The sequence below is a fragment of the Danio aesculapii genome, chromosome 24, assembly GCF_903798145.1.
Source record: "Danio aesculapii chromosome 24, fDanAes4.1, whole genome shotgun sequence".
Lineage (NCBI taxonomy): Eukaryota > Metazoa > Chordata > Actinopteri > Cypriniformes > Danionidae > Danio > Danio aesculapii.
Genome location: NC_079458.1, coordinates 25666265 through 25692752, shown reverse-complemented (window position 1 = coordinate 25692752; position 26488 = coordinate 25666265). Strand labels below are relative to the sequence as shown.

At 35.6% G+C, this 26488-nt stretch overlaps 3 protein-coding genes across 3 annotated transcripts in view; 1 reads left to right on the top strand and 2 right to left on the bottom strand.

Moving 5' to 3' along the window:
* On the top strand, positions 1 to 15173 carry si:ch211-196f5.2 (uncharacterized protein LOC556372 homolog). Its single transcript, XM_056450220.1, has 3 exons — positions 1 to 390; positions 4588 to 4817; positions 14208 to 15173. Exons 1-3 carry the CDS (start codon positions 122 to 124, stop codon positions 14318 to 14320), a joined length of 612 nt encoding a protein of 203 aa, XP_056306195.1. The 5' UTR covers positions 1 to 121; the 3' UTR covers positions 14321 to 15173.
* Positions 6230 to 8122, bottom strand: LOC130218150 (cytochrome c oxidase assembly protein COX19). The gene is made up of 3 exons (XM_056450221.1): positions 7901 to 8122; positions 7708 to 7819; positions 6230 to 7614 (listed from the first exon to the last, which is right to left on the bottom strand). The coding sequence occupies exons 1-3, from the start codon at positions 7980 to 7982 to the stop codon at positions 7527 to 7529; spliced, it is 282 nt and encodes a 93-aa protein (XP_056306196.1). The 5' UTR covers positions 7983 to 8122; the 3' UTR covers positions 6230 to 7526.
* A 517-nt stretch (positions 15174 to 15690) lies between the features above and the next one.
* ipo4 (importin 4) overlaps positions 15691 to 26488 on the bottom strand; it is a 34477-nt gene continuing 23679 nt past the window's right edge. Inside the window, exons 24-30 of the mRNA XM_056450219.1 lie at positions 23373 to 23423; positions 23157 to 23282; positions 21889 to 22115; positions 21657 to 21789; positions 20119 to 20223; positions 19953 to 20022; positions 15691 to 16186 (exon numbers count right to left, since the gene is read on the bottom strand). Coding sequence (XP_056306194.1) covers positions 16056 to 16186; positions 19953 to 20022; positions 20119 to 20223; positions 21657 to 21789; positions 21889 to 22115; positions 23157 to 23282; positions 23373 to 23423 — 843 coding nt within the window. The 3' untranslated portion in view covers positions 15691 to 16055. The remainder of the gene's footprint in view (positions 16187 to 19952; positions 20023 to 20118; positions 20224 to 21656; positions 21790 to 21888; positions 22116 to 23156; positions 23283 to 23372; positions 23424 to 26488) is intronic.

Genomic DNA, 26488 nt, shown 5'->3' with positions numbered 1-26488 from the left:
ACCTCACCAAACCCAACAGAGCTTCAGTCTCCATCTGATCCCACTGGACCTCAAGTCTGACTTGAAGACAGCAGTCAGAGTTATCATTTCACCCGGAGAGGAAATCAGAGGAATCGACTCAATGATTATAGACGAAAGAAAAGACAACACCGAGCAGCAACGCAAGCTGGCAGGACTGGACAAACACCAAGAGGTCCAGCATGGGGTCGAGTCCCAAGAGAAGCAGATGAACGGTGATGTCCCTTTAAATTCCTCCATCAATGACAAAATCAAACGAGCCGATCTGGACTGGACGGTTCCCATGGTTGTGCACCTGCCCATTGCAGTTCTGAACCACGAGCAGGCCTTCCCCTTCCTGAACACCACACTCGCTGACCTGGGCATTGATGAGTGAGTTCATACACGCTTTTCTATTTAGGGTCCTGACTCATTATTTCTTTTAAAGGGTTTCATTAGGGTTAGGGCTAGTGATTATTTGAATCATTTTGTCATAGATCACAAGATGTTACAGTCTATAACAATATAATATTTTTAATAAAGTGAAAAAAAAGGGATCTTTTCCGAATTAATCAGTGTATTTTTACACCATGTATTGTGTAATTAAAATGTTCAGATTGGTAATATTTCATTTATTTTAATTATAAAAATCCTGAGTACTCATTTTCTAATTGTGTAAGTTTTATCTTGCATCAACTCTGTTACCATACCATTCTTTACCTTCAAACTGAATGATTTCCACACTAAATTGTCCTCACTGATGAGATCCCAAGCACTGACAGTTATATTTGCTCACAGAGACAATATCTAGATCTTAAAAATATAGATGAATTATTGGCTGCTAATATGATTTTGCTACTTAGAGTTTGCAAATAATACTTTTATGAAATTATATTAAGGAGAAAGTCCGAATGTGCGAATATAAAACCAACTTTACCTTTATGTGTAAGTTCGCATACCCTGCCGTGCAGGTGTAGTTCGCTGTCAGAATGCAGTTGTTTTGCTTGTTGATGATTACCCAGGCCTTGTACAGTTCCGTCTTCTTTTTTTGTCTTTGGCTAGGCAGAACCTCTGTTTTTAGCACTACATAGTTTTGAATCTGGTAATCTTGGAACATTATTTCTTGTCTTATCTTGTCTAATTTCTTTCGCAAATGGACCTGTCAGATAAATGCTGCTCATTTTAAGGTTAATTTTGCCAAATAACAGTGCTCATCACTAGGTGACAAGCTGTTATAATACGCTGAATGCATTATGTAAATAATATATATATATATATATATATATATATATATATATATATATATATATATATATATATATATATATATATATATTATATGTATTCAATATAACTCATTTCTAAGAGAACAAACTCTGTACCACATCGGATGTCATTCCCTCGCTGTAAATGATAGTGCTCCCGTTTTTTTTCTGCCACCTCGATGTTCATGCGCATCCTGAATGTTTACAAACATGGTAATTCATCTGTACCAAGAGCTATTGTGCAAAAGGTCAACTGTTACCACTTTATCTAAAGGAACAGAAAATTGATTAGGGATCACACACATATAGATCATCTAAATATATTATAATGCTTGAATAATGCCTTCTAAACAATATTACAGTGTGTTGTTGTCTCATGAATAATTTAATATTAACAGTAATAATAATACTGATCATAACATTTTCCACATAAATTCTGGATACACTCTGGATTCATCAAAGCTGAGCTGCATGCAATGCTTTTAATGTGCACACCTAACCCCGCCCCTAACCCTACCCCCATACCTGTCAACCCTCCAGTTTTTCCCGGGATTCTCCCATATACATTACAGTTCTATCCCGCTATCATCCCATAAAGGTATTTTCCCATATTTCTCCCGTATTTTTATCTTTCTATGAAGGGTGGCAATATATATTAAAGAGCCGATCCTCTCTATACCTCTCTATATCGCAACCCATACTGCCGAACCACCAAGGGACGCCCCTGCTCTTAAATGTGAATCTGTTCTGTGCTTTCATTTTATTTAGGCATGAAAACACTTAAATATAAATAAATAAATAAATATAAAAAATATATAATAAATAAAAAATATAAATAAATAAATAAATATAAAAATGTAGCGGTGTGTGACTGTGCAATTTTTAAAGTGACACCACTGTTATTTAATGTGATTAAACGAAAAATCTAAATGAGAGATTCATTCGCTGCTCTTTAATCAGAATGTTTCAATTATACAGTGAAGAAAAGGTTAATGAGATTTGATGTCTTGATTAAATTTCTATTTAATCATCTATTATTTTTAACCGGCTAAACTGTCTGCTAAAATATTTGTGGCTTTTTCAAATGTATACTATTTATTTTATCCTTTGTAAATGATAATAAAAATGTAGTAGAGTGAGCAGTTTATTTATAATGGAACAGCTGGGGGGGGTTCACAGGTATGCCCTACCCCTCACACTCACAGTAACATCAATAACTTCATTGACATTGCATGTTTGAGACTGCGTGTCAGGAGTTGAATCTCTTGGCATCGGACTTACATATACACATGCTTCAAAATTCCGATGAATACTTGTTTTACTGTAAGTACAGCATGACTATTTATCAGGTCCTACAACATATTATAAGACATTCGTTATGCATCCATGGTAATACATTATTGCACAGCTCTCGGGACTAATCGATTCTGATTTGTCAGTCACGGCATTCCAAGATAACTGCTGAAGCTAATAACACAGGCTCTTATGAATAATCTTGACCATCTGTTAGCCCACAGTTTTTGTTTGGTGCCATCTTGCAATTGAACAATATTAAGTTAGATGCATCCTGCTGTTTGAAGTATCTTTCTTCCTGCAATGATTTTTTTTTAGTTGCTCAATGTTTTGACATCGGGCTGTCAGGCTTTATTCTGTGGAAACAACCGGCTAGATGTACATTATCCCTTACTTAAAAACTAAAAGTTATCCTTTAAAGACATACAGGTTTCGTTTCATTAAAAGTTTATGCAAAAATGGAGGAGACTTAAGTCTGGCAATAACTAAATTGTTACAGTTTTTTTTTTCATATTGTGACAGTTTTTAGACAAACTGAATATTAAATGAGAAAGCAGTGGGCGTGGCTTGTGTGTTTTTCTACTGCTACTTGATTGGATTTAGTTAAGTAGACATTTCATTCTTAAAGTTCTGGAAAAGGGTTTGGGGAGAGTTATTACAACCTAACAGACACCTCCTCTTCGCCATTTCTGTTTGTTGTCAAACCAATGTCAAAACTGACAGTTGGAGGACTGTGGTTAAGTATGTTAACCACGTCCAAAATCCTCAGACAGACGTAATCTGAGAATTTAACCAAAAACAAACAGGAAGTGCATTTTCAGATTTCAATTAAAGATTACAAGAGTAAACTTTTTTTTTTTAATGACATGCACAGATAAATTGTTCATCACAAAACTAGCAATGTCATCTAACAAAATCAAAATGGTTAGTTTTGATTTCACATGTACATTAAAATTAAATATGCTTCCAATAAGATACTGAACGTTTTGAATTGCAAACGATATTTCCAATTATACAACAGTTCTGTCTGGTTTTGAAATCTGATTGGCTGATAGCCGAAAGTACTGGTACAGCCTCTTCGCCCTTGTGTATTACTCTGCCCACACAGAGTTACAAGCAGAGAAACAAAATCACTACAGTTTGACAAATATTGCAGCTGTTGGACAACATAATGTACTTTTGAGGCTTTTTTTTGGGTGAGAATGTAGTTTAGATTACATCTATGCAGTTTATTTATAAGGATAGTGCCTATAATAAATATTTATCATTTCGAAGATTCAGTGCGTCAGCGGTAAATGAGCATGCAGAGCAGAAATTGATGATTAACAGCAACAAGATGGTGACAGAGACAGCAAAATGAGCCCTTAGGGGAGAAAAGCTCATTGTTTTCTTTTAGTATTTCAAACTACAGCTGATCAGATCATTATAAAACAGGTAAGTGATAAGTTGATATCTCTCTTTTTTAATTTAGTCCATATTAATCTGCTAGTGTTTACATTGCTCTGGCTTTTTCGGGGATAATTACTGTGATATCCTAATTACAACAAAAAAAGTACTGTGAAATCTCTGTAGACTGATGGCATTTCATGCCGTTCAGCCATATAATCTTAAAATGTGAGCAAAATCATGTTTTATTATCACTTTAAACATTACGCTAGAGAATCATTCAAACACTAGCTCTAAAGTGACATGTTTTTGAGGAACAGTTTCTGCTGTAGATGTAAATGAATGGCGGAAGAAACTAGTTCCTCATGCAAAAGGATTTTTGAGACTCTCTGTGTTTGATTTTCTTTTTTATCTACACGATTATGCCATCAAACTGTTGTATAAACGCAATATTAAACTCGTAGCAGTGCGATATGGCTGTATATTGTCACTGGTGGGACACTAAGGTACTCAACCTGCGGCCTCGAGCCAACGCATGCCTCCAACCAGTGCTGATATACAGCCATATCGCACTGCTACTCGTGTAATATTGCTCATTTATAGACTCCCATGTGTTTAATTGTGGGTGACTCTTTGTTGTTCTCAGATCAGCGGTGAAGGAGCGTGTAGTGTGGGTGGACTCGAAGCGCACGCAGGTGAAGGGAAAGTCTGGGAAGCTAAAGGAGAAAGAGGTGACACTTCTAGAGATGAGGGTAAAGGCGCAGCATCCTGGAGAACGTCAGAGTCAGGAGGTGATTTACAGCACTGAGTCCCACACTGACCGCTCATTCTGCAGAAGCGGAGTGGACATCCAGCCGTGGAGACACACACAGCCAGGTGAGGACATGCAGCAGCTCAGGTTTTATAGCCATTTATCATTTACTTTCATTATTTTGCTGAATTTAATGAAACGATGATACAATACTTCAATATTCGATCTTTTTAACTACTTTAATTTACTTTATCCTACCTCATTTTATTTGTTAACTTAGCATTTTCATATTTTGTTGTTAAATTTATGTAATTTATTCAAATGTTTATCTAAAATCAAATCTCTTGGTTAAAGATGGAAAAAGTTCTAAAATGCTTTATTGTAGTTTATTGTACACAGAAAGCTTGCATTTTAACAATGGTGTGTAGACTTTTTAGATCCACTGTATATATACACACTCATTGGCCACTTTATTAGGTCCACCGGTCCAATAACTCAAATTTCTAGTCAGCCAATCACATTGCAGCAACTCAATGCATTTAGGCATGGTCAAGACGATCTGCTGCAGTTCAAACCTAGCATCAGAATGGGGAAGAAAGTTGTTGGGGCCAGACGGGCTGGTGTGAGTATTTCAGAAACTCCTGATCTACTGGGATTTTCACGCACAACCATCTCTAGGGTTTACTGAGAATGGTCCCAAAAACAGAAAATGAGCAGCAGTTCTGTGGCCGCAAAAGCCTTGTTGATGCCAGAGGTCAGAGGAGAATGGCCAGACTAGTTTGAGCTGATAGAAAGGTAACAGTAACTCAAAAACCCCTTGTTACAACTGAGGTGTGCAGAAGAGCATTTCTGAATGCACAACACATCCAACCTTGAGGCAGATGGGCTACAGCAGCAGAAGACCACACCGGGTGCCATTCCTGTCAGCTGAGAACAGGAAGCTAAGGCTACAATTCGCACAGGCTCACCAAAATCATCTCAGACTGGTTTCTTGAACATGACAATGAGTTCACTGTTCTCGAATGGCCTCCACAGTCACCAGAGCTCAATCCAATAGAGCACCTTTGTGATGTGGTGGAACAGGTGATTCGCATCATGAATGTGCAGCCGACAAATCTGCAGCAACTGCGTGATGCTATCATGTCAATAAGGACCAAAATCTCTGAGAGATATTTCCTGGGCCATGTTGAATCTATGCCCTGAAGGATTAAGGCAGCTCTGAAGGCAAAAGGGGGTCCAACCTGGTACTAGTAAGGTGTACCTAATAAAGTGGCCGGTGAGTGTATATCCATGCCTAATATCAAATAGCCAGGGATACATTTTTTATAAATTGTTAAAGTATTGGTGTCTGTGATGCAGCAAGTCCAGAGACTGTTGTGTACATCATTATTTAATATACAATTCACTTTACTGTGTGACTTGACTAAAATGTGGTCATAAACGAATATTTTCTCAATTCAAATGAGTAGCGGCTTAGACTGCTTTGGTGGAAAACGGTTTTATTTATATATTATTCTGCAATTACAGATTAGTTGTTTTTTTTATGAATAAACAGTGTAGAAGTGATTATTTGTGTACAGTAGGGCTGTACGATATTGGAAAAATCTGATATTGCGATAATTTGTTTTGCTGCGATATATTGCAATATGAAAAACTGTTTTGCCAGATGGCTTGAATAGCTCTATTTGTCAAAAACTCTTCATTTAGATTGGTTGGGTTGATTTTGTAAGGGTGTGAATCATGTATTAAAATAAAATTGCAAGAATAATTACGAGCAAAGAAAAAAGTAAAACTATTTTTATGGTTTTCCTGAGAGTCTTCAAATGTAGAGATTTAGTAACACTGTATAGTTAATTGTATTAATAAATCAGTAAAGTGTTCTTCATTAAAGTTACAGATGTTTTATCTTGTGCCCGAATGCTTTACCCTTTCTTGAAGAGCCTTTAAAACACATGCAAATAATTAAGTTTCACTCTCTTATGGTAATACGCTGCGATGAATCACAAATCTCATGTATACTCAATTGTTGATCGACTATATTCATAACTTAACATTGCATATCCTGCGATGTCACTATTATCGATACCGAAACAATATATTGTGCAGCCCTAGTGTACAGACATAATAATCCAGAGATTAGGAGAACATTCTGTGAACATTCTATTTACTTAAAGAAAACTTTCCTCAGAAGTCTAACTAATTTAGGAAGACTAACCTTCCTTATAAACTAACTAACAGAATGTTTGCTGATGTATCCAAATTAAAAAGAGTGCACCAAGAGTGCTGGTTGAGTTATTTGTGAGACTGCAATGAAATGAAAGCCAAATGAAATGTATAATTAATCATTTACAATTTTTATTTTTTATATATAAATACAGACATCATTATGAAGATCAAGTCTTTTCATAGCATTGCTGTCCATTAAGATTGAACTTCAAATCATTACCTTTCGATTAAACAACAACTTCAAATATCAGTCAGAGCACCAAGCATGGGCTCTGGCTAATAGTTTATATTGAGGTAAAGTTAGATTTATATTCGCACATTCGTGTAGTGACAGCTTCATACATTGTTTACCATGGTACTTTGAATATTCGAACAAAAATCACAAGTAAATATGACTTCAAAACAACAATTGACTGTAAACAATGTTGTACTTAGATGGTTGTTGGCTGATAATATGATTTCACTATTTAGAATTTGCAATGAATACTTTACTGAGATTATATTATTAATGAGAAAGTCGGAATGTGCGAATATAAAACCAACTTTACCTCAAGATAGTGTGCACGCTATTCAGATCACACGGCCAGATCAACTAAAAGAACACTTTGTCAGGATCTGGCTTTATTTTCTTCTGACAGTTCCTCCGTCAAATCATTAAAGCCAAGTTTTTCAAGAGGTTCTTTTGTCATCAACTGTCTGTAAATTAAGAAAAACGATTATTATTAACTTGGTTCGTAATGTACATGAGCTGAATTTTTAAACTCATTGTTAGGGAATGAAACAGCTGACCTGTCCATTCTGCACTCCAGATACTCTTTTGATTCCATCCGACATCGCGAGTTGTCAAAATGATTTTGTCTTAGGCACTGCATATATATCTCTTTGAATGATTTACACTCACCTGTGCACACAAAAAAATATTACTTGGAAAATGAATATGAAAATGAATATCACAATGATGCACGTCTACAAACACGCTTACCGAAGTGATCCAAGGGAAACGCTCCTTTGTCCGGAGGACGCGGTCGGAACGTCTTGTTCCCAAAGTTCATCGCTGTTGACATTGTTTAATAAAATAAGCTCTTTCTGTTAATTAGTTGGAAAGAGATACCACTTCGATACACTTTCTTCTTCTTCTGCTAATTTTACGGCGGTTGGTATTCAGCGTTTTGATGCATTATCGCCTCCTTCAGCTCTGGAGTGTGGATTAGAATTACTTTTCCTCCCACTTCCCTCCTCCCCACCCTTTTCTCCTACACATACAAACACACCCTCACATCTTTGTATTCAAATAAATAAATAAATGAATAAAATAAACAAACAAACAAATAAATAAATAATAATAATATTAATAATAACAACCACAATACTACTATGCACTACTTCTGCTTCTAATACTTAAAGTCATATTTAACCCTCTTTCCCTTTAACTTCTATTCTATTTAAAATTATTTATTTATTTACAGACATTTAAAAACAAACAGTGCGTATTTAAAAACTTTTACAACAAACGTAAAGCAAAACAAATGTATTTCCCATGAGAAAACTATGTGTGTGTGCGCGTGTGTTTATTTACGTATTTGTATTTGTTTATAATATACAGCGTGTATTACAATATAATAAATAGTGAGTAAATATTTGTCTTGGACCAGATTTATAAAAATAAGCTTGAAAAGTTGTCATTAGCAGGGTGGTGGTGACCAGTGTTGGGGGTAACGCATTACAAGTAACGCAAGTTACATAATATTTACTTATCTAAGTAACGAGTAAAGTAACACATTACTTTTAAAAATTAAGTAATATTCATTCATTAATTTTCTTTTCGGCTTAGTCCCTTTATTAATCCGGGGTCGCCACAGCGGAATGAACCGCCAACTTATCCAGCATATGTTTTACGCAGCGGATGCCCTTCCAGCTGCAACCCATCTCTGGGAAACATCCATACACTCATTCACACTCATACACTATGGACAATTTAGCCTACCCAATTCACCTCTACCGCATGTCTTTGGACTGGGGGAGAAACCGGAGCACCCGGAGGAAACACACGCGAACGCAACAAGGGAACATGCCAACTCCACACAGAAACGCCAACTGACCTAGCCGAGGCTCGAACCAGCGACCTTCTTGCTGTGAGGTGACAGCACTACTTACTGCGCCACTGCTTCGCCTTTAAGTAATATTATTTATAATAATTACTTTTTAGATAGTTTTTTTTTTTTTTTTTTTTAATTGCTGAATTAAAATGTGTAATCACGTTAAATCACACTCAATGAGGGAATGAGCCCCCTGCGGGACCAGACGAAAACCAAGATGGCAGAGCATATTTCTGTGATGAAAGTATTTTCATTATTCTGAACGCATGAAAGAAAAGGGGATTTTCTCAATGGACAATGATTTTACTGAAATAATAAGACAAAAATACAAAGTAGCAAACACATTGCATTCAACGTTCATTAATCACTACAGCATGTGGTGTCAGGAAGTTCTCAGAACATGGGTGTCCAAACTCAGTCCTGGAGGGCTGGTGTCCTGCAGTTTAGCTCCAACTTCCTTCAACACAACTGCCTGAAAGTTTCTAGTACAGCTGAGCTTGAATAGCTGCTTCAGGTGTGTCTAATTGTGGTTGGAACAAAAATGTACAGGACACCAGCCCTCCAGGACCGAGTTTAGACACCCTTGTCTCAGAAGGTAACATTATTCTCATTTTTAAAATTATTATTATTTTTTTTTTTCTAGGAAAATGAAGATGTAGGTTATACCATGTGTCGTTAAATGCAGAGCTCCTCTATTTAAAAAATAAAATAAAATAAAATATCCTGCAAGTTCTGAAAGAGATCAAGCCTCAGGCAGGTATGAAAAAGTACTCAAAAGGAGCATAAAGCATTACTTGCTATAAAAAGTAACTAAGTAATGCAACTAGTTACTTTTTTGGGGAGTAACTCAATATTGTAATGCATTACTTTTAAAAGTAACTTTCCCCAACACTGGTGACGTAACAAGTGAGCGCCCCAAAGTCAGTGTAGTCCGTTTATAGCCTAATGTTAGCTTTTCAGTTCTTGCATTTGCATTTAGGATCCAAAAATGATAAAAGTTTTATTATCGTGTGAGGATTATCCAGTTGGACAAAACGCGTCAGTGTAATAAACTGTGTTTGAACAGCCTATGGGAAAATGCTATTGGGATTTTATCGAGGGAACCAGTTTTATGCTATCAGGCTATGGATTAATTTTAATCAAAAACTGATTTATTTATTAGATTTTTTTTCTTGTAAAACATTTTTATCATTATTTTAACTTTGTATTTTTCTCCCAACATTTCCACTGACCTCCTAACACTCTTGCTGCCCCCTGTTATCACCAGTTTAAAAATGCACACACATTTACAGACACTATGCAATTAGAGCAATAAGTACCAACGTAACAGGAAACAGGACAGTTTGAGGACTGCAGGGTTTTACAGATGAAAGCACATTGAGATGCTGGTTTCTCTAATGGCTTTTGGCTGCTCAAGATTGATTTGATCTGGGCTGGTGCTTCATTTACTAAATCATTCTGAGAAATGACTTTAAGTGTCTGCATACATTAAACTTATACTACAGGGATGTTGATGTGTGATTGTGATTGGCTGATGAACAATCCAATTATTTTCAAGTAACTGCACAGCTAAAGTACTTCCAATTGGGTCTTGACCGTGTTACAGGTTCCATATCACTACACTGAACGATTTCAGTTATTTCTCAGCCTACAACGATCAAAAATCAAAACAAACCAAAAGGCTTTTGACAGGATGTGTAAGATTAAAACATACAGGAGCAGTTTGAAGACAAAAACCTGACTAATGTCTTAAAATACAACATCCGAACTGTGTCTTTAGGTGTGTTTACCATAGTATAAGTGGAATATGCCTCTGATATGTAAAATTAAATGAAAAAAAAATCCACTCTACTTCACGTTGGGCTGCATTATCACCTCAGGTGTGCGTTATTGTCTAATAATTCAACGACCCATAGTCGATTCCTCTTTACAAGACACACAAAATACATCTGAAGTGTCTTTAGGTGTGGTAACTGTAGTATAAATGGAATATATGACTTCATATTTGTTCGTTTAATTATGAAAGGTTCCAATTAAAGAAATACACCCAACAATTGATTGCTGTGATTAACCCCCTGTATATGCCCCAGTATATTAATAGGGACTCTATGCTGCTCAGTAAACATCGTCTTTCAGATGAGTCGATAAACCGAGCTCCTGACTCTCTGTGGTCATTAAAAATCATAGGATGTCCTTTGATAAAGAGTACGTGTTTAACCCTGGCATCCTGCCCAAAGTTTGCCCACTGGCCTCTGTCCATCATGGCCCCCTAACCGTCCCCAAATCAAAATTGGCTTCATCATTCTTCACACGTCTCTTCTCCACCAATCAGCCAGTGTGTGGTGTGCGGTCTGGCGCAATATGGCTGTCGTCGCATCATCCAGGTGGATGCTACAAACTGGTGGTGGATGAGGAGATTCCCCCCAATGTTTAAAGCGCTATGGGTGTCTAGAAAAGTGCTATAGAAGTGTAAGGAATTATTATTATTATTATTATTATTAAGAGATATAGCGATTGGTCAGGTCTGGGTTCAGGAATGTTATGTGCCCAAAGAATGAGTTCAGCTGACTTCCAGAATATACTGAATGACCATAAATGTATTTTTTCCCTGATGTCTTGGGCATATTCTAAAATGACAATGCTTGAATTCATCAGGCTCAAAAAGTGAAAGAATTTTTACACATAGACCTGATCTTAACCTTTTTAAGAACCTTTGGAGTGAAAAGACAGCAGAGCACAGCGGTTCCGACTCTCCTATCATAAAAAAATATATGCATATCTGGAAGGGAATAAATGTAGTGACATTGCAGAAGCATGCTAAAATGATGGCCTGGGGAATGTGGGCTGTAATTAAAGCTAAAAGCCGTCCAATTAATTATTACAGTGACTTATTTTTCTTTTTGGTTTTGGACGTGCAGTGTATTTCATCTCCAAGCACAATAATGAATGTTATTACAAGAGTCCGAATCAAGTGAATTTTATTAGGATTTTTTTGTTGGTTTGCATTAGGCCGCAGTATGAAGGCTCGCAGTAATAAAACGGTCTATTCCTGACAGTTACTAACAGATGACATCTGCAGATCATTGAGGTGAGCTAACAGAGCGCTCACGGCTGCTGAGTAAGTGTGTTTGCTATTCGCACGCTCAGCACTCTCTCCAGTGAGTGAGTGAGTGAGAATGTGTGTGCGTGAAGCGTTTGAAGTTCTCCCTTTTTAAACCTCAAAAGTCTTCAGGGTTTACGTGCTGAATTTGTCAAGGAATCTGAAGCAGACAAAAATAACTAGAGCACTTTGATTTTTGTTATTTCGAAATCATGGAGGGAAATGTGAAAACCAGACATAAAAATAGTTTGCACAACAAAAATTTGGAAGAATCAAAAGTATGATGCTTTATATGATGATGATCAGAGACTTTTATCTCGCAAAAACAATTATTGTATGTCCTCATAAAGACTGGTCAAAATAAAAGTTTGGTTTATTGTGACAAAAAAAGGCCCATTCGTATTGTAGAGTATACATTATTACTATTTTATTTATTTATTTTTACTTTAATCAAAATTATGTTTCCTATTTTGATTTTACAGGAGCAATACAACGCTATTTTTGCTACCTAAACTGTTACTTTATAAGCATTGATTATACATGTTTTTTGATTGCAACAATGTAATAAACCTTTAATAAAGGCTTCAGAAGAAATACATTTGGTTTTTTATGCATCGTTATACAGTTGAAACCAGAAGTTTACATACACTAAAAAAAAGGAACAACCATTTTTTTTTTTTAAATGTCTGATGGTAAATCATACTAAACGTTTACTATTTTAAGTCCGTTAGGATTACCTAAATGATTTACATTTGCTAAATGGCAAAATAATGAGATTTTTTTTAGAGATTTAAAAAAAATGTTTTATCAATTTCTAGATAGTCAGAAGTTTACATACATTTCCTTGGTATTTTTTAGCTTTCTTTTAAACTGTATAACTTTGGTCAAATTTTTTGGGTATCCTTTCACAAGCTTCTCACAATAGTTTGAAGGAGTTTTGGCCCATTCCTCCTGACAGAACTGGTGTAACTGAGTCAGATTTGTAGGCTGTCTTGTTCGCACAAGCTTTTTCAACTCTGCCCACAAATTTTCTATAGCAGGGGAGGGCAAACTCAGTCCTGGAGGGCCGGTGTCCTGCACAGTTTAGCTCCAACACTAATCAAACACACCTGAACAAGCTAATCAGTATCTGCAAGATCACTAGAAATCTATAAGCAGGTGTGTTTGATTAGAGTTGGAGCTAAACTGTGCAGGGCACCGGCCCTCCAGGACCGAGTTTGCCCACACCTGTTCTATAGGATTGAGATCAGGGCTTTAAGCACATTTTAACTAATTTGGCAGTGAGCTTAGGGTCATGTTCTGTTTAGAAGACCCATTTGTGGCCAAGTTTTTATTTGCTGGCTGATGTCTTGAGATGTTGCTTCAGTATTTCTACATAAATGTTCTTTCTTCATGATGCCATCTAAGCTGTGAAGTGGACCAGTCCCTCCTACAGCAAAACAGCCCCACAACATGATGGTGCTGCCCCCATTATTCACTGTTGGGATGGTGTTCCTAGGCTTGTAAGCTTTCCCCTTTGTCCTCCAAATGTTAAACTGGTCATTATGGCCAAACAGTTCAATCTTAGTTCCATCAGACAACAGGACATGTCTCCAAAAAATATTATTTTTCCCAGTGTAATTTAGCAAGTTGTAATCTAGCTTATTTTGTTGATTTTTCCATGTTGTCACAAATGGAAGCAGTGTGTTTGAGGTTTTCCTTAAATACTATTCTACAGTTGTGCTTCCAATTAACTCAAATGTTGTCAATTACCCAATCAGAAACTTCCAAAACCTTGACACTATCATCTGAGCTTTTTCAGAGGCATAATAATCTTATTGTATGTAAACTTGACTTTCAAGAAAAGTGAACAATTTCTCAAAAAATCTCTCTCTCATTTTTTTGCTTTTAAGCATAACAGAAACAAATTTGACAATCCTAACTTACCTAAAAGAGAAAAAGTTGTAACATTAACATCTGACTTTTAAAAAAATGGTTATGTGCCTTTTTATACAGTGTATGTAAACTTCTGGTTTCAACTGTTTATAATATATTTTACTCAAGATCAGTTTTATTTTAAGGCCTAAAATACTGTGTTTTTGTGTTGTTTTCAGCTGAAAATGAACTCCAGCCAGTGGAAATGACTCTGGCTTTGGACACAGCATCTGAATCCAAGACCAAAGGCCAGAAGACCCAAGAAAAATTAGACTTGCCAGGCGAGAAGTGAATGGAAGACATTTGACAGCAAGGCTAAAGCAATCTAACAGAAATAGAGTTACATAGAAGACGTTCATTTTATACTCTTATCTAAAGTCTATGTGCAACGCAGCATTTGAAGGATTTTAACATTTGATGTGGTTGAATATCTAAGGTTTTTATTAACAATACTTTAAAAAGAGGTTTCAAGTGCTTGCTATTTTTGTACTTTGAAATAATCAGCATTTAATCAAACAACTTTAGGTCTTGAAAAATGATTTTACATGCATATAGAAAGCATATTAAATGCTAGGGCCTGACTTAATATATTTTGTGAAAATAACATTTCAAAATGTGTGTGACATAGTTCCATCTTCATTCAGTGTAACAGATATATTTATGTAAAAGAGAAAGATTATACTTATTCTGACCTGCGCTTAGTAATATCAATTTTACCTAGAAAAACTTAATTAGTTAACAGTTTATGTTAGAAACTCCAGCAGTTGGTTAACTTCTATTCTAAATATCAAAAGAAATTAGTCCAAGGCACTCGGAATATGTGGAAAATTTAAAAAGCCTTTATTCACATGGCTTAATCTTAAAAGATTAAGCCATGTGAATAAAGGTTTTTTAAATTTTCCACATATTCAGAGTGTCTTGGACTAATTTCTTTTGATGTTTTGATGAATCCCTCACCCAAAGAGCACTGATCAAATATTTGAGTTACCCCTGAGCGCTTTTTGTTTGTTTTTCTGGATTTCTATTCTAAATACTTTGTCATTTTAGAAACTATTCTTAAACTGAATGACATTTTAGTAGGTGTCTATTGTAAATCATTGTAAAAAAATAAATAATTTCTTTGCTTGAAATAAAACATGATATTCTAATGTACAAAAAAGGTATTACACTGTTATTATTTTATATATATTTTCAGATGTTTTGGATCTTTTCAGAATGTTTTCAACACTGATAATTAAAAAAAAGAAACATACTTTAATACCAAATCAGCTAATTAAAATGATTTCTGAAGGCACCTTCATCACAGAAATAAAGTGTTGCCATCAGAGGAATAAACTGTTTAAGAGAGATTAAATATATATTTTTAAATTGCAAGACCATTTCTTAATTTTACACTTTGTTTGTATTTTGATCAAATAAATCCAGCATTATTCATAAAAATAATATGATTTTTTTTTATTAAATGTGACACCCAAATTTACCTTGAACTAGTGTTTCTTTAATTAGTTAATGTTAAGTCCATGACTGCTGCAATTAATTTAAAATGATGTAGAAATGAGATATAAATCTATTTGACAACTTAAGAATTAAAAACGGCATTTTCTATAATAATAAATGTGTCCTTATTAGGAAAGATGGTGGACCAATGTAAAATACAATAAGGACAGTCAACAATTCATAGAAATGTATTTCTTTCACCGCAAAAGCAATTCAAAGCTTCACACTCAAATATTAAGCCAGGATTTCATGGAATATGCAATATAGATGGGAAAGCAGAAGATGCATTGAGACGTCCAGAAAAATAACAAATGAAAAAAGACAGAGTAAAAGAAAATAAAAGTGACAGAGCTTAAGTGAACGTTTGCAATAAATTAAGAGAAAACATCTCAGTTCTCTGCTGCAGAACAGAATGCTGACGTTCAGCTAAGCAAATCAGCCTATTTCTAACAATATAAAAATATCAATTTGGCTGGCTTTCACAAGAGCGCAAGGCCTTCTGGAAGGGAAGAAAGCTGGATATGCGAGTGCTAGGACTGAGTGACAGCCATGGTCATTTTGTTTCTCTGCTCATCAGGAAGTGACATTACCGCACTTTGAAATTCCTGAGAGTGTTGCTGGGCTAAACCTCTGAGCAGAATCAGCAGGGTGTTTTGGGTTTCTAAAAAGAAAAAAAAATGCAACAATTATTAATCGTTCTGAATGTAGATTTAAATAGACAATAGATTTAGGATCAATAAGGATCAATTTTTATTTTAATCGTTTTGTTTTTTTTAAAGAAACTATTAAGCTAACCAACGCTGCATTTATTTGATCAAAAATACAATAAAAACTGTAGCGGTGACTACGTTTACATGTGCATGAATGACGCAATTAGAGTAAGAGCTTAATCACTCTTAAAGTTTCACCAAGTGAAATTTAAGACTTTAAGACATTTTTAAGACCATAATGAATGAAATTTTAGACTCATAATGGGCTAAAAGCTAAGGAATTTTTCAAAAGGCCCAGTTGAAAAAAAAAATTATACATTTAATAATACAATAATAAATTAATAATAATAAAGAAAATGAAATGTTTCAGATATTTCTTAGCAAAATGTTTTAAATATTGTGTAAAAACAAGCAAGCTCTACTAAAATATGAACAAATGCTTTAAAAGTTAAAAAGAATTATAATAAAATAAATATAAGCCCAACAATCTGTCCAGGTAGGTGTCCTCAGCAGGAAATACATGGGGCACTTTTAAACAAATGTTATTGTAAGGAAAATAATTAATCCATTATGATAAATAGAGTTAAAAACGACCTTTTTAAATTAAAAGTTTAAAGTTTTATTGAGATTGATTGTTGCTGATTGAATGGGTTTCGGCTAGATTGAGTAGCAATACATGAACAAAGGAAAATTAAGACTTGTTTAACCCAGACCTACAACACTATTTCAGTAAATTTAAGACTTTTTAAGGTCTAAAATTTAGATTTCGAGATTTAAAACATTAAAACTTCTTAAGACCCCGCAGAAACCCTGATGGAATTTGCACTATTCATATTATTCCCCAAGGATTGTGGCAATTTATCTTATCGGTGTTATTCACATTCCTCGCTTTACAGCACAAAAGATGGACAAAGGATGGAGTAGGCGTTACTGAATGCTGTTTTAATTTATATCTAATACAAGAGACGTTTTCAGTGCCATAGAAATGTAATGTCTCCTCAGCTGTTTTCTGCACTGCCATCATCTTCTACGAGTCGTTTTTGAATGAGAAAGCAGAGACTTGTGTTTAACAGAGTTCAGTGATTTGGGGTGGAGGAAAAGTTTCAGAGATATCATTCACAGAGCTGTGTGTACTTGTTGGTCTGAATGAGTCCACAAGAGTTTTCTGTTCACACACTTAACCGCTGGAGCAGTGAACTGCATTGAAAGCATATTCCACAGAAGGCACACCGTACCTCACCACCCTCATATGCAGACTTTGTGAAGAATGGAAATAATGGCATTAATATTGCATATATTTAGCCCCAATTTTTACTCACTGACAGGTTTGAAAAATCACAGACAAATGCCTGAAATCACAGGCAAATCAGAGCTCATTCACACGAGTAACAATCGCACATTGTGAACTATCAAAGACGCGATCTAAGAGAATAACTGAAGAGTCGTTGACACCATTGAGATATTTGGCATGCTAAATATCTGGACCTGTCGGCGATTCACAATCATGCAGTGTGAAATGTGTTCTGATTGAAAATAACATTCTGATTACCTACAGCCAATGAGAGAGCAGTATCCACTAGTATGGATATCTGCAGTCCAGCAGGTTGGGGGGAAAAGTTAAAAGGGCTTCTTTTCTGTCTATTTGGACCCATGAAATGGAGGAAAAGCTGAAAGCAGAAATTTGGCAGCAACACCCGTGTCTGTTTGACGTGTCATCTGAGCAATATCACAGCCAATATTTGAAAATTGTGCAGCCTAAACTCGGCATAAGGCATTTACAGTTGAAGTCAGAATTATTAGCCCCCCTTGGAATTTTTTTTTTCTTTTTTAAATATTTCCCTAATGATGTTTAACAGAGCAAGGACATTTTCACAGAATGTCAGATAATGTCTGATTTTTTTCTTCAGGAGAAAGTCTTATTTGTTTTATTTCGGGCAGAATAAAAGCAGTTTTTAACTTTTTAAAAACCATTTTAGGGTCAATATTATTAGCCTCTTTAAGCTATATATTTTTCGATAGTCTACAGAACAAACCATTGTTATACAATAACTTGCCTAATTACTCTAACCCACCTAGTTAAGCCTTCAAATGTCACATTAATGTCACTGTATAGAAGTGTCTTGAAAAATATCTAGTCAAATATTATTTACTGCCATCATGGCCAAGATAAAAGAAATCAGTTATTAGAGATGAATTATTGAAACTATTATGTTTAGAAATGTGTTGAAAAAAAACTCTCCAGTAAACAGAAATTGGGGGAAAAAAATAATCAGGGGGCTAATAATTTAGGGGGCCTAATAATTATGACTTCAACTGTACATGCCTGGATACTTTGATTAGAATCAGTGTACGCCACCTACGTTAATACAATTATAAGCTTAATTGCATTATTTAGACCAAATTATTGCATTTACATGAGGTAGCTTAAATCACAATATTGCCAAAATTTCATTAAGATGGTCCAAGTAAACACTCATAGTTAATTATTGATATAATTTCAAGAGTTTACACTTAGCTGATGATTGATAATAAAGCATATTTGGCATGCTGTCCCAGGAGAGAGCCTTGAGCTCAGAATATCCTAGAACCCGGGGCTCCTTCCCGTTTGAAGGGCGAGAGGAGAGTTTGAGCTCAGGTAGGTCTCGAGAACTCCCCTGCTTGTGAACGTGCTGGGATATAGCTGGCTAAGAGTTTGTCTTAAGATGCTGTTTTGGAGTAGTCAATTTACTTATGGTGTATGTCTTTGGATGGTGGGAGAAAACCGGGAAGCTGGGGGAAAACCCACAAGAGCACGGGGAGAACATGCAAAATCAGCACAGAAATGCCGACCGGCCTGGTGAGGGGCTGAACAAGAGGCAACAGTGCCAACCACTGGGCCACCGTGCCACCCTATCAGAAGAAGGGGAGGAGTAGGGGTGGAAGGGGGGGATTCTTTTAGACGAAGATGACTGGAGTGGAAAACTTGAAATTTATTTATAGTGTGTCAGTATTCACTCAACTGGTGCAATATAGAAAGCTGATGCGGTACCAGCAGTGTTCAATCTTAAGCACATGATCCTCTCAAAATTTGTTTATAAATAAACCACACTTAAAATAACTGTTTTCTTAACCAATGAAGTTTAAAATCTAATTTATTATTATGATTTAAACCTGTCAGTTTCACATCATCCTTAAATTGTTCTTATATGATCTGGATAATGATTTAATTGAAAAAGAAATATTTTAATATTACTACCAGTAATAAAAAAAATAATAATTGTTGGGCTATTTCGTATGCTTTCAACGCTGATAATTATGAGAAACATGATTAATTATTGAGTAGATTTCCGAGATTGATTTTCAATATTACGCAAACAATCCTGAATCTTGACTTTATGTATAAAAAAATGTGTGTAATATATTATTGTAATATATTATGTTTAAAAGTAACTACCCAACACTCTTGATTTATTAAAAAAATGACTCTAAAAACCGAAGTAGCAATGCTGAAATTTCAGGTTTGAGTGTTTGAAACTACAAACTGTTAGACAACTGTTATTTTAAACAGTAAAAATGCTAAATTTCACAGGTATTATTTAGTGATTAAATAAATGCAGCCTTGAGCAGAATGGGCTTCTTTTAAAAACAGTCTTATTGATGCCAGACTTGTGTGGCGGTGTATGAAATAAATATAAAATAAATATATAAATATAAAAAAACATATTGACACTTCCTCACCGGTATCGACATCCTTCATGCCCAGCAGATGAGCTGCAGCACATATTATTGGCTTGAGCTGACTAACAACCTGTAGCAGTAAATGAAAGTCAGTCAGTCAATGATAGGACACAATTGAATAAGGAGCCGCAAGCGGAGCATGCTGGGAGTGTAAATGAGCTTTTACCAGAATAGGGTTGTGTGAGTAGAGGAAGGTCAGGCATTTGTAAATGGTCTTGTTTTCCTCCATGTCTTCTTTCAGAGGGAGACGAGCCACCAGAGCAGGAAAAACCTGAGAGAAAAGGGTAAACATATAATAAAAACAGATTTATTTTTGTTGTCATATGGCTACAACCAAAACAATCTGTTGAAACAACTAAAATAAATATAAAATATATATTTAAAAAGCTTACTCTTGGCTTTAAAAAAATGGTATAAACACAAAAATCTGAACTCTATAAAATTGTCAAATATTTACTAATTTATAATTTATTTTAACGTTATTAGAGAACTTCACAAATAATATTTAATATATTTAATGTGTCCAAGTTATGCTTTTCAAATTTGGTTTTAGAGGCCTACAGCAAGTTTGCAAGCATCTAGGGTCAAAAACATCTTATTTCGATTCATTCTATGCTCTGATTAGTGTCTGACACAAGCTGTAAGCAGCTGACCAAACTCCCATTACCAGCTTTAATCCTCAGTGATTGTACCAAAACATCCATTGGTAACTCAACCACGATGTTTTAACATCAGCAATAAAGCAATTGTTAAGCCAAAAATTAAAATAACTTTATTTATTCTCCTTTAATCTTTTAAACCTATCCGAGTTTTATCTGTTTAACACAAGAAGATATTTTGAAGAATGCTGTTGCTGGCGCCCATTGACTTCCATAGTAGGAAAAAAAACTAATTACTATGGAAGTCAATGGGTGGCAGCAACCCCATTCTTTCAACAGAAGTGAAGAGAGAGTAAATGATGGCAGATTTTTCATATTTGGGTGAGTTATCCCTTTAACATGTGTATGTCCATTAGGGTTCAAATTAACAAGGGCTTGTAACAAAAATGTTATGAAAATGAACACAAAAATACTCAAGGGTTCTCGCACTTTTGTTTGATTCAAATTCAAGGACCATTGACTTTTAGAAATTTAGCAAGCACTTTTATCTGAAGCACCATACAAACGAGAATACAAGAAGCAAGGTTTTGGACTTTCCAGGTGTTTCCAATGTGGCGACACATTTTAAGTCAAGAGCAAGGTTAAGACAAATGTCTTGAAAAGTGCATTTTCCCGACATTGCTTTTCAGTGGTATGCTTAAAATGTTGAGGTGGCATCATAGTTATTTTGTGCACGCGTGAATGTCATATTTACATACAACAAAAAGTACCTAAACACAATGTAACATAAATGAGCGGAACTAATGTTAATCAAGCAAACTAGTATGCATAGGGTCATGTTGGGATCGGGAAAGTTCTGCAAGTTTCTGAACTCAGTCTCATGGACAATGTGCCATGTACAGCAAGTCAGTGCTGACATCACACTTTTCTGTTGAGCTTACAAATGCAATGCCAATCAGATGCATTTAGATCAGTCACAGCTGAAAATGCATGCAATTACTGTATGAATAGTACATTTGAATTCTTTTCAACAACAAAGTGCAGATACGATGTAAAAAGAAAGTACATTTAACAGCTTAAATATTAAGATAACAACAGAAGGCACCTGCTCGAGTGGGACACCCTCTATGTGACTCATGATCATCCTGCACAGCGCAGCACACAGGTTGTCAATCACTCTCAGGTCAGTCTCTTTAGAAAGCAGGTTGGAGAAGAGGGAGAGCATCATGGGATAATCACTGAAGTACAAAAGTTAAGGTTTACAGTGAACAGGTACACACACACACACACACACACACACACACACACACACACACACACAGATCTGTGATGGATACGAGGCAATGATTGGTCCTGCGGCCTCTGCGAGAGCTCCTAGTGCGAACACACTGTTATTGCGCACCTCCGCATCACTGTCCTTCACTCCAGCCACAAGCACTGGCAGAAGCCGATTGGACAGTCGACCAGCCACAGCTCGCCCTCCTGCCACACTCACCAAAGAGTGCAGGGTTTCTCCAATAGTACCAATAGAGAAGGAGCGATCCGCTTCAGTGCAAGAGGATTTCTACCAAAAAAAAATACATTTAAAAATGTGAGAAATGAAAGACAATGAGGTATTTTTTTTATTTATTAGGATTTAAATAAACATTTTAAAAATCACTATAATTTTAACAAAGACGACAACTTGTTAATAATTATTTTAAAAATACTACAAGGGTCCACTTTGAAATCCTTGGGGTCAGTTTTTTTTTCTTTTAAAAGAAATGTATTACTTTAAGCAAAGATATATTAAATTGAGCACTGAACATTATGCAATTTACCAATCATAACAAAAAAAATTTATAATATGATGTAAATGTATAATGTACTAATTATATATATATATATATATATATATATATATATATATATATATATATATATATATATATATATATAGAGTGGTGTAACGGATCACAAATCTCACGGTTCGGATCACACTATGGTTTTAGAGTCACGGATCGGATGATTTTTCGGATCAGCAAAAAAGGGAGAAAACAAATGTCATTTGCTTTCCATTTATACAATAATATTAATGCAATTACTGCATTCATTTTAACAAACAGAACTTAGACCTGTAATTTTAATAAAAATAAAATCAAGAAAGAACCAGTTGAAAAAAGAAAAGTATTCAATAAGAAATATGATCTTTGCTACTGTTGCTGATAATGCTAAATATAGAAATCCAACATCTTGTACAACATATCATATTTATTTTTATAAAAAAAAAAAAATTAATTAGGAAACAAGTCCCAATTCAAGGCTGTGGTTTACTGTCGTAAATAATGTTCAGTGTCTAGCAAGAGTCACCGGGGATTAACTTCTCTTCCCCTTTATTTTTTATTTTTTTATTTTTTTAATTTTAGAAAATACTAGAAATCCCTTTTACTTATAGCTTTATCTCTATCTTTTTAATTTATGTCATTTTTTCATTTATTATCCATTCAAAACTTTGCAGAGTTAAAGTGGATGTTGTATTTCACTTTGTGAAAACTGGTGCCTGAATTGTGATGCTCTTGATGTGAATTGGCCTTCAGAAAACTGAATAGGAGAATGACAGACTCACAGTTTTGCTCATGATGAGGGGCAGCAGGTCATTGAGGTGAGGGTAGAAGGTCTCAGCTGGTACAGCAGAGGCTAAAGCAGGAATCCCTTCACCAGCAAACTCCTGCAGCATGGCATCAAACTCGGCCTGACACACAGACATTCAGTTATTCCACTCGCTCTCAACGCTCAGTGAGATGTGACTAAATCAGAAAAACTGGAAAATCATCTTAAACACCTGCTGCTCATCATCATCTGCTTCATCACCACCTACATCCTGGCACACGGTCTGAGTGAGACAAGAGAAAAAGAAGATTACAGGCGGAAGAAATAACCAGCCACCCCCTAAAAATCTTTAGAGGAATCTATTATGCGTCGATTCTGAGATTTTCAGATGTTCACACCAGAGAGATGGCAAAATTAAACAGTTTTTTTTTTTTTTCAGAAGGGAAAATCTTCATGGACAACAAACAAACAATTTTTACACTTAACTTACCTATTTAAAAAAAGAGGAAAAAACTAAACATAAGCAAACATCGATTACCCCCTACTGCCTTTTTGTTTTGGCTAAATAAGATGTATACAATACTATTTACAAAAGGCATACAAAACAGTTCAAATCACAGTCAAAACAGGCAAAAGTCAAATACCCAGGAAGATCAGAACTGGATATACAGTGCATCTCGAAAGTATTCATAGCGCTTCACTTTTTCCAAATTTTTTATGTTACAGCAAATAAAATAGATTAAATTCATTTATTTCCTCAAAATTCTACACACAATACCCAATAATGACAATGTGATTTTTTTTTTTTAATTGTTGCAAATTTATTCAAAATAAAAAAGCTGAAAAATCACATGTACATAAGCATTCACAGCCTTTGCTCAATATTTTGTTGATGCACCTTTGGCAGCAATTACAGCCTCAAGTCTTTTTGAATATGATGCCACAAGCTTGGCACACCTGTCTTTGGGAATTTTTGCCCATTCCTCTTTGCAGTACCTCTCAAGCTCAAACAGGTTGGATGGGAAGCAACGGTGTACAGCCATTTTCAGATCTCTCCAGGGACATTCAATAGGATTAGTTCTGGGCTCTGGCTGGGCCACCCAAGGACATATAGGTCATTGATATTGGACAAGGACATTGATATTTTGGCGGTGTGCTTTGGGTCATTGTCCTGCTGGAAGATAAACCGTCGCCACAGTCTGAGGTCAAGAGCACTCAAGAAGTCTCTGTACATAGCTTCATTCATCTTACCCTCTATACTGACTAGTCTTCCAGTTCCTGCTGCTGAAAAACATCCCCACAGCATGACGCTGCCACCACCATGCTTCACTGTAGGGATGGTATTAGCCTGGTGATGAGCGGTGCCTGGTTTTCTCCAAACATAACGCCTGGCATTCACTCCAAGAGTTAAAGTTTAGTCTCACCAGACCAGAGAATTTTGTTTCTTATGATCTGAGAGTCTCTCTTGCCCTTTTGGCAAATTCCAGGCAGAGAGTGGCTTCCGTCTGGCCACTCTACCATACAGGCCTGACTGGTGGATTGCTGCACAGATGGTTGTCCTGCTGCAAGGTTCTCCTCTCTCCACAGAAGAACACTAGAGCTCAGACAGAGTGACCATTGGGTTATTGATCACTTCCCTGACTAAGGCCCTTCTCCCCCAATCAATCAGCTTTGATAGCCGGCCAGGTCTAGGAAGAGTCCTGGTGGTTCCAAACATCTTCCACATATGGATGCTGTAGGGCACTGTGCCGATTGGAACTTTCAGAGTAGCAGAAATTCTTCTGTAATTTTCCCCAGCCTTGTGCCTCGAGATAATCCTGTCTCGGAAGTCTACAGACAATTCCTTCATGCTTGGTTTGTGCTTTTGACATGCACTGTCAACCCTGGGACCTTATATAGACAGGTGTATGCGTTTTCAAATCATGTCCAATCAACTGAATTTACCACAGGTGAACTCCTATTAAGCTGCTGAAACATCTCAAGAGTGATCAGTGGAAACAGAATGTACCTAAGATTAGTTTAGAGCTTCACAGCAAAAGCTGTGAATACTTATGTACATGGGAGTTTTTAGGTTTTTTATTTTGAATAAATTTGCAACAATTTCAAAAAATCTTTTCACATTGTCATTATGGGATATTGTGTGTAGAATTTGGAGGAAATAAATGAATTTAATCCATTTTGGAATAAGGCTGTAACAAAAAAAATGTGGAAAAAGTGAAGCGTTACGAATACTTTCTAGATGGACTGTAACAAAGACAAACTCACAGCCCTTTCTCTCTGGTACAACACTCTCTCAATCAAATGATAAGGAATATGACGAATAACAAAACACAGTCAATAAGTAGAAGAAATGTGGAACAAACGTAGTAAGGCTCAAAGATGAGACAACATTGTTTGGAGCGTTATTTATAACTTTTAAAGGAGCACTAAAAGACCAATGACCGCTTTCTACTCGATAACAGAGTTCTACAGACAGAGAGATTAAATGCATAAAGGCAGTTCACAAAAATTCAATTAGAACATGATGTTTCAAAATCATACCAAAACTGAATTCTAAGCCATTTTCTGCTTGCATCCAATTCCTTACAAATACCACATTACAACAGTTTTAATAGTGATTAGCTGTGTTTACATTAATCTCTAATTTTTCTCACTTATTTCACTATTTTGTCCCGTTTAAATATCTTGCTGTATTTCTCTTGCATTTTTAATCTATGAAACATGGCAGTAATATCTACACAGAGCTGATCATCCCTATATGCAAAGTACTGTCAAACCACCAGAGGAAGCCATTGCTATCAATTAGGCTTAGAAATAGCTTAGGGAGTGTGCATTTTGCAAAGAGAGGTAAAATGCATTAGAGGTCAATAAATCATTTTGCTATGTACTGATGCTCCAGCTGGTCAAGCTACTATTTCCTCTTTGATTTTGTTTGATGTTATTGTAAAGCTTAATTATTAAGAGATGCTCTATAACTACTCCCCACTGTCCTGTATCTTGCTCTGGGCATAAACAGTTTGGAATTTTGGGTGATTTCTGGCATTTTCACAAAATCTAAAATCGTGAAACGTCGTGAACGACAATTAGTAACAGAATCAAATCGCATTTCATCTATCACATTTAAGCATTATTTTACATTAATAATGAGTTCAGTTTACAGTAAAAAATACATTTGTTATACATTCATTCCAGTTTCAGCAAAATGAATGCACAATGCTTGATATGTACACACAATTCAGTCAAAAATTACAAAAGAAAACCATGATTACAATCTAAACATTTCTAAGTAATTCTCTATCACAAATGCTGCCCAGCAGATTTATGACAGTTTTTCTAATAAGTGTTTTA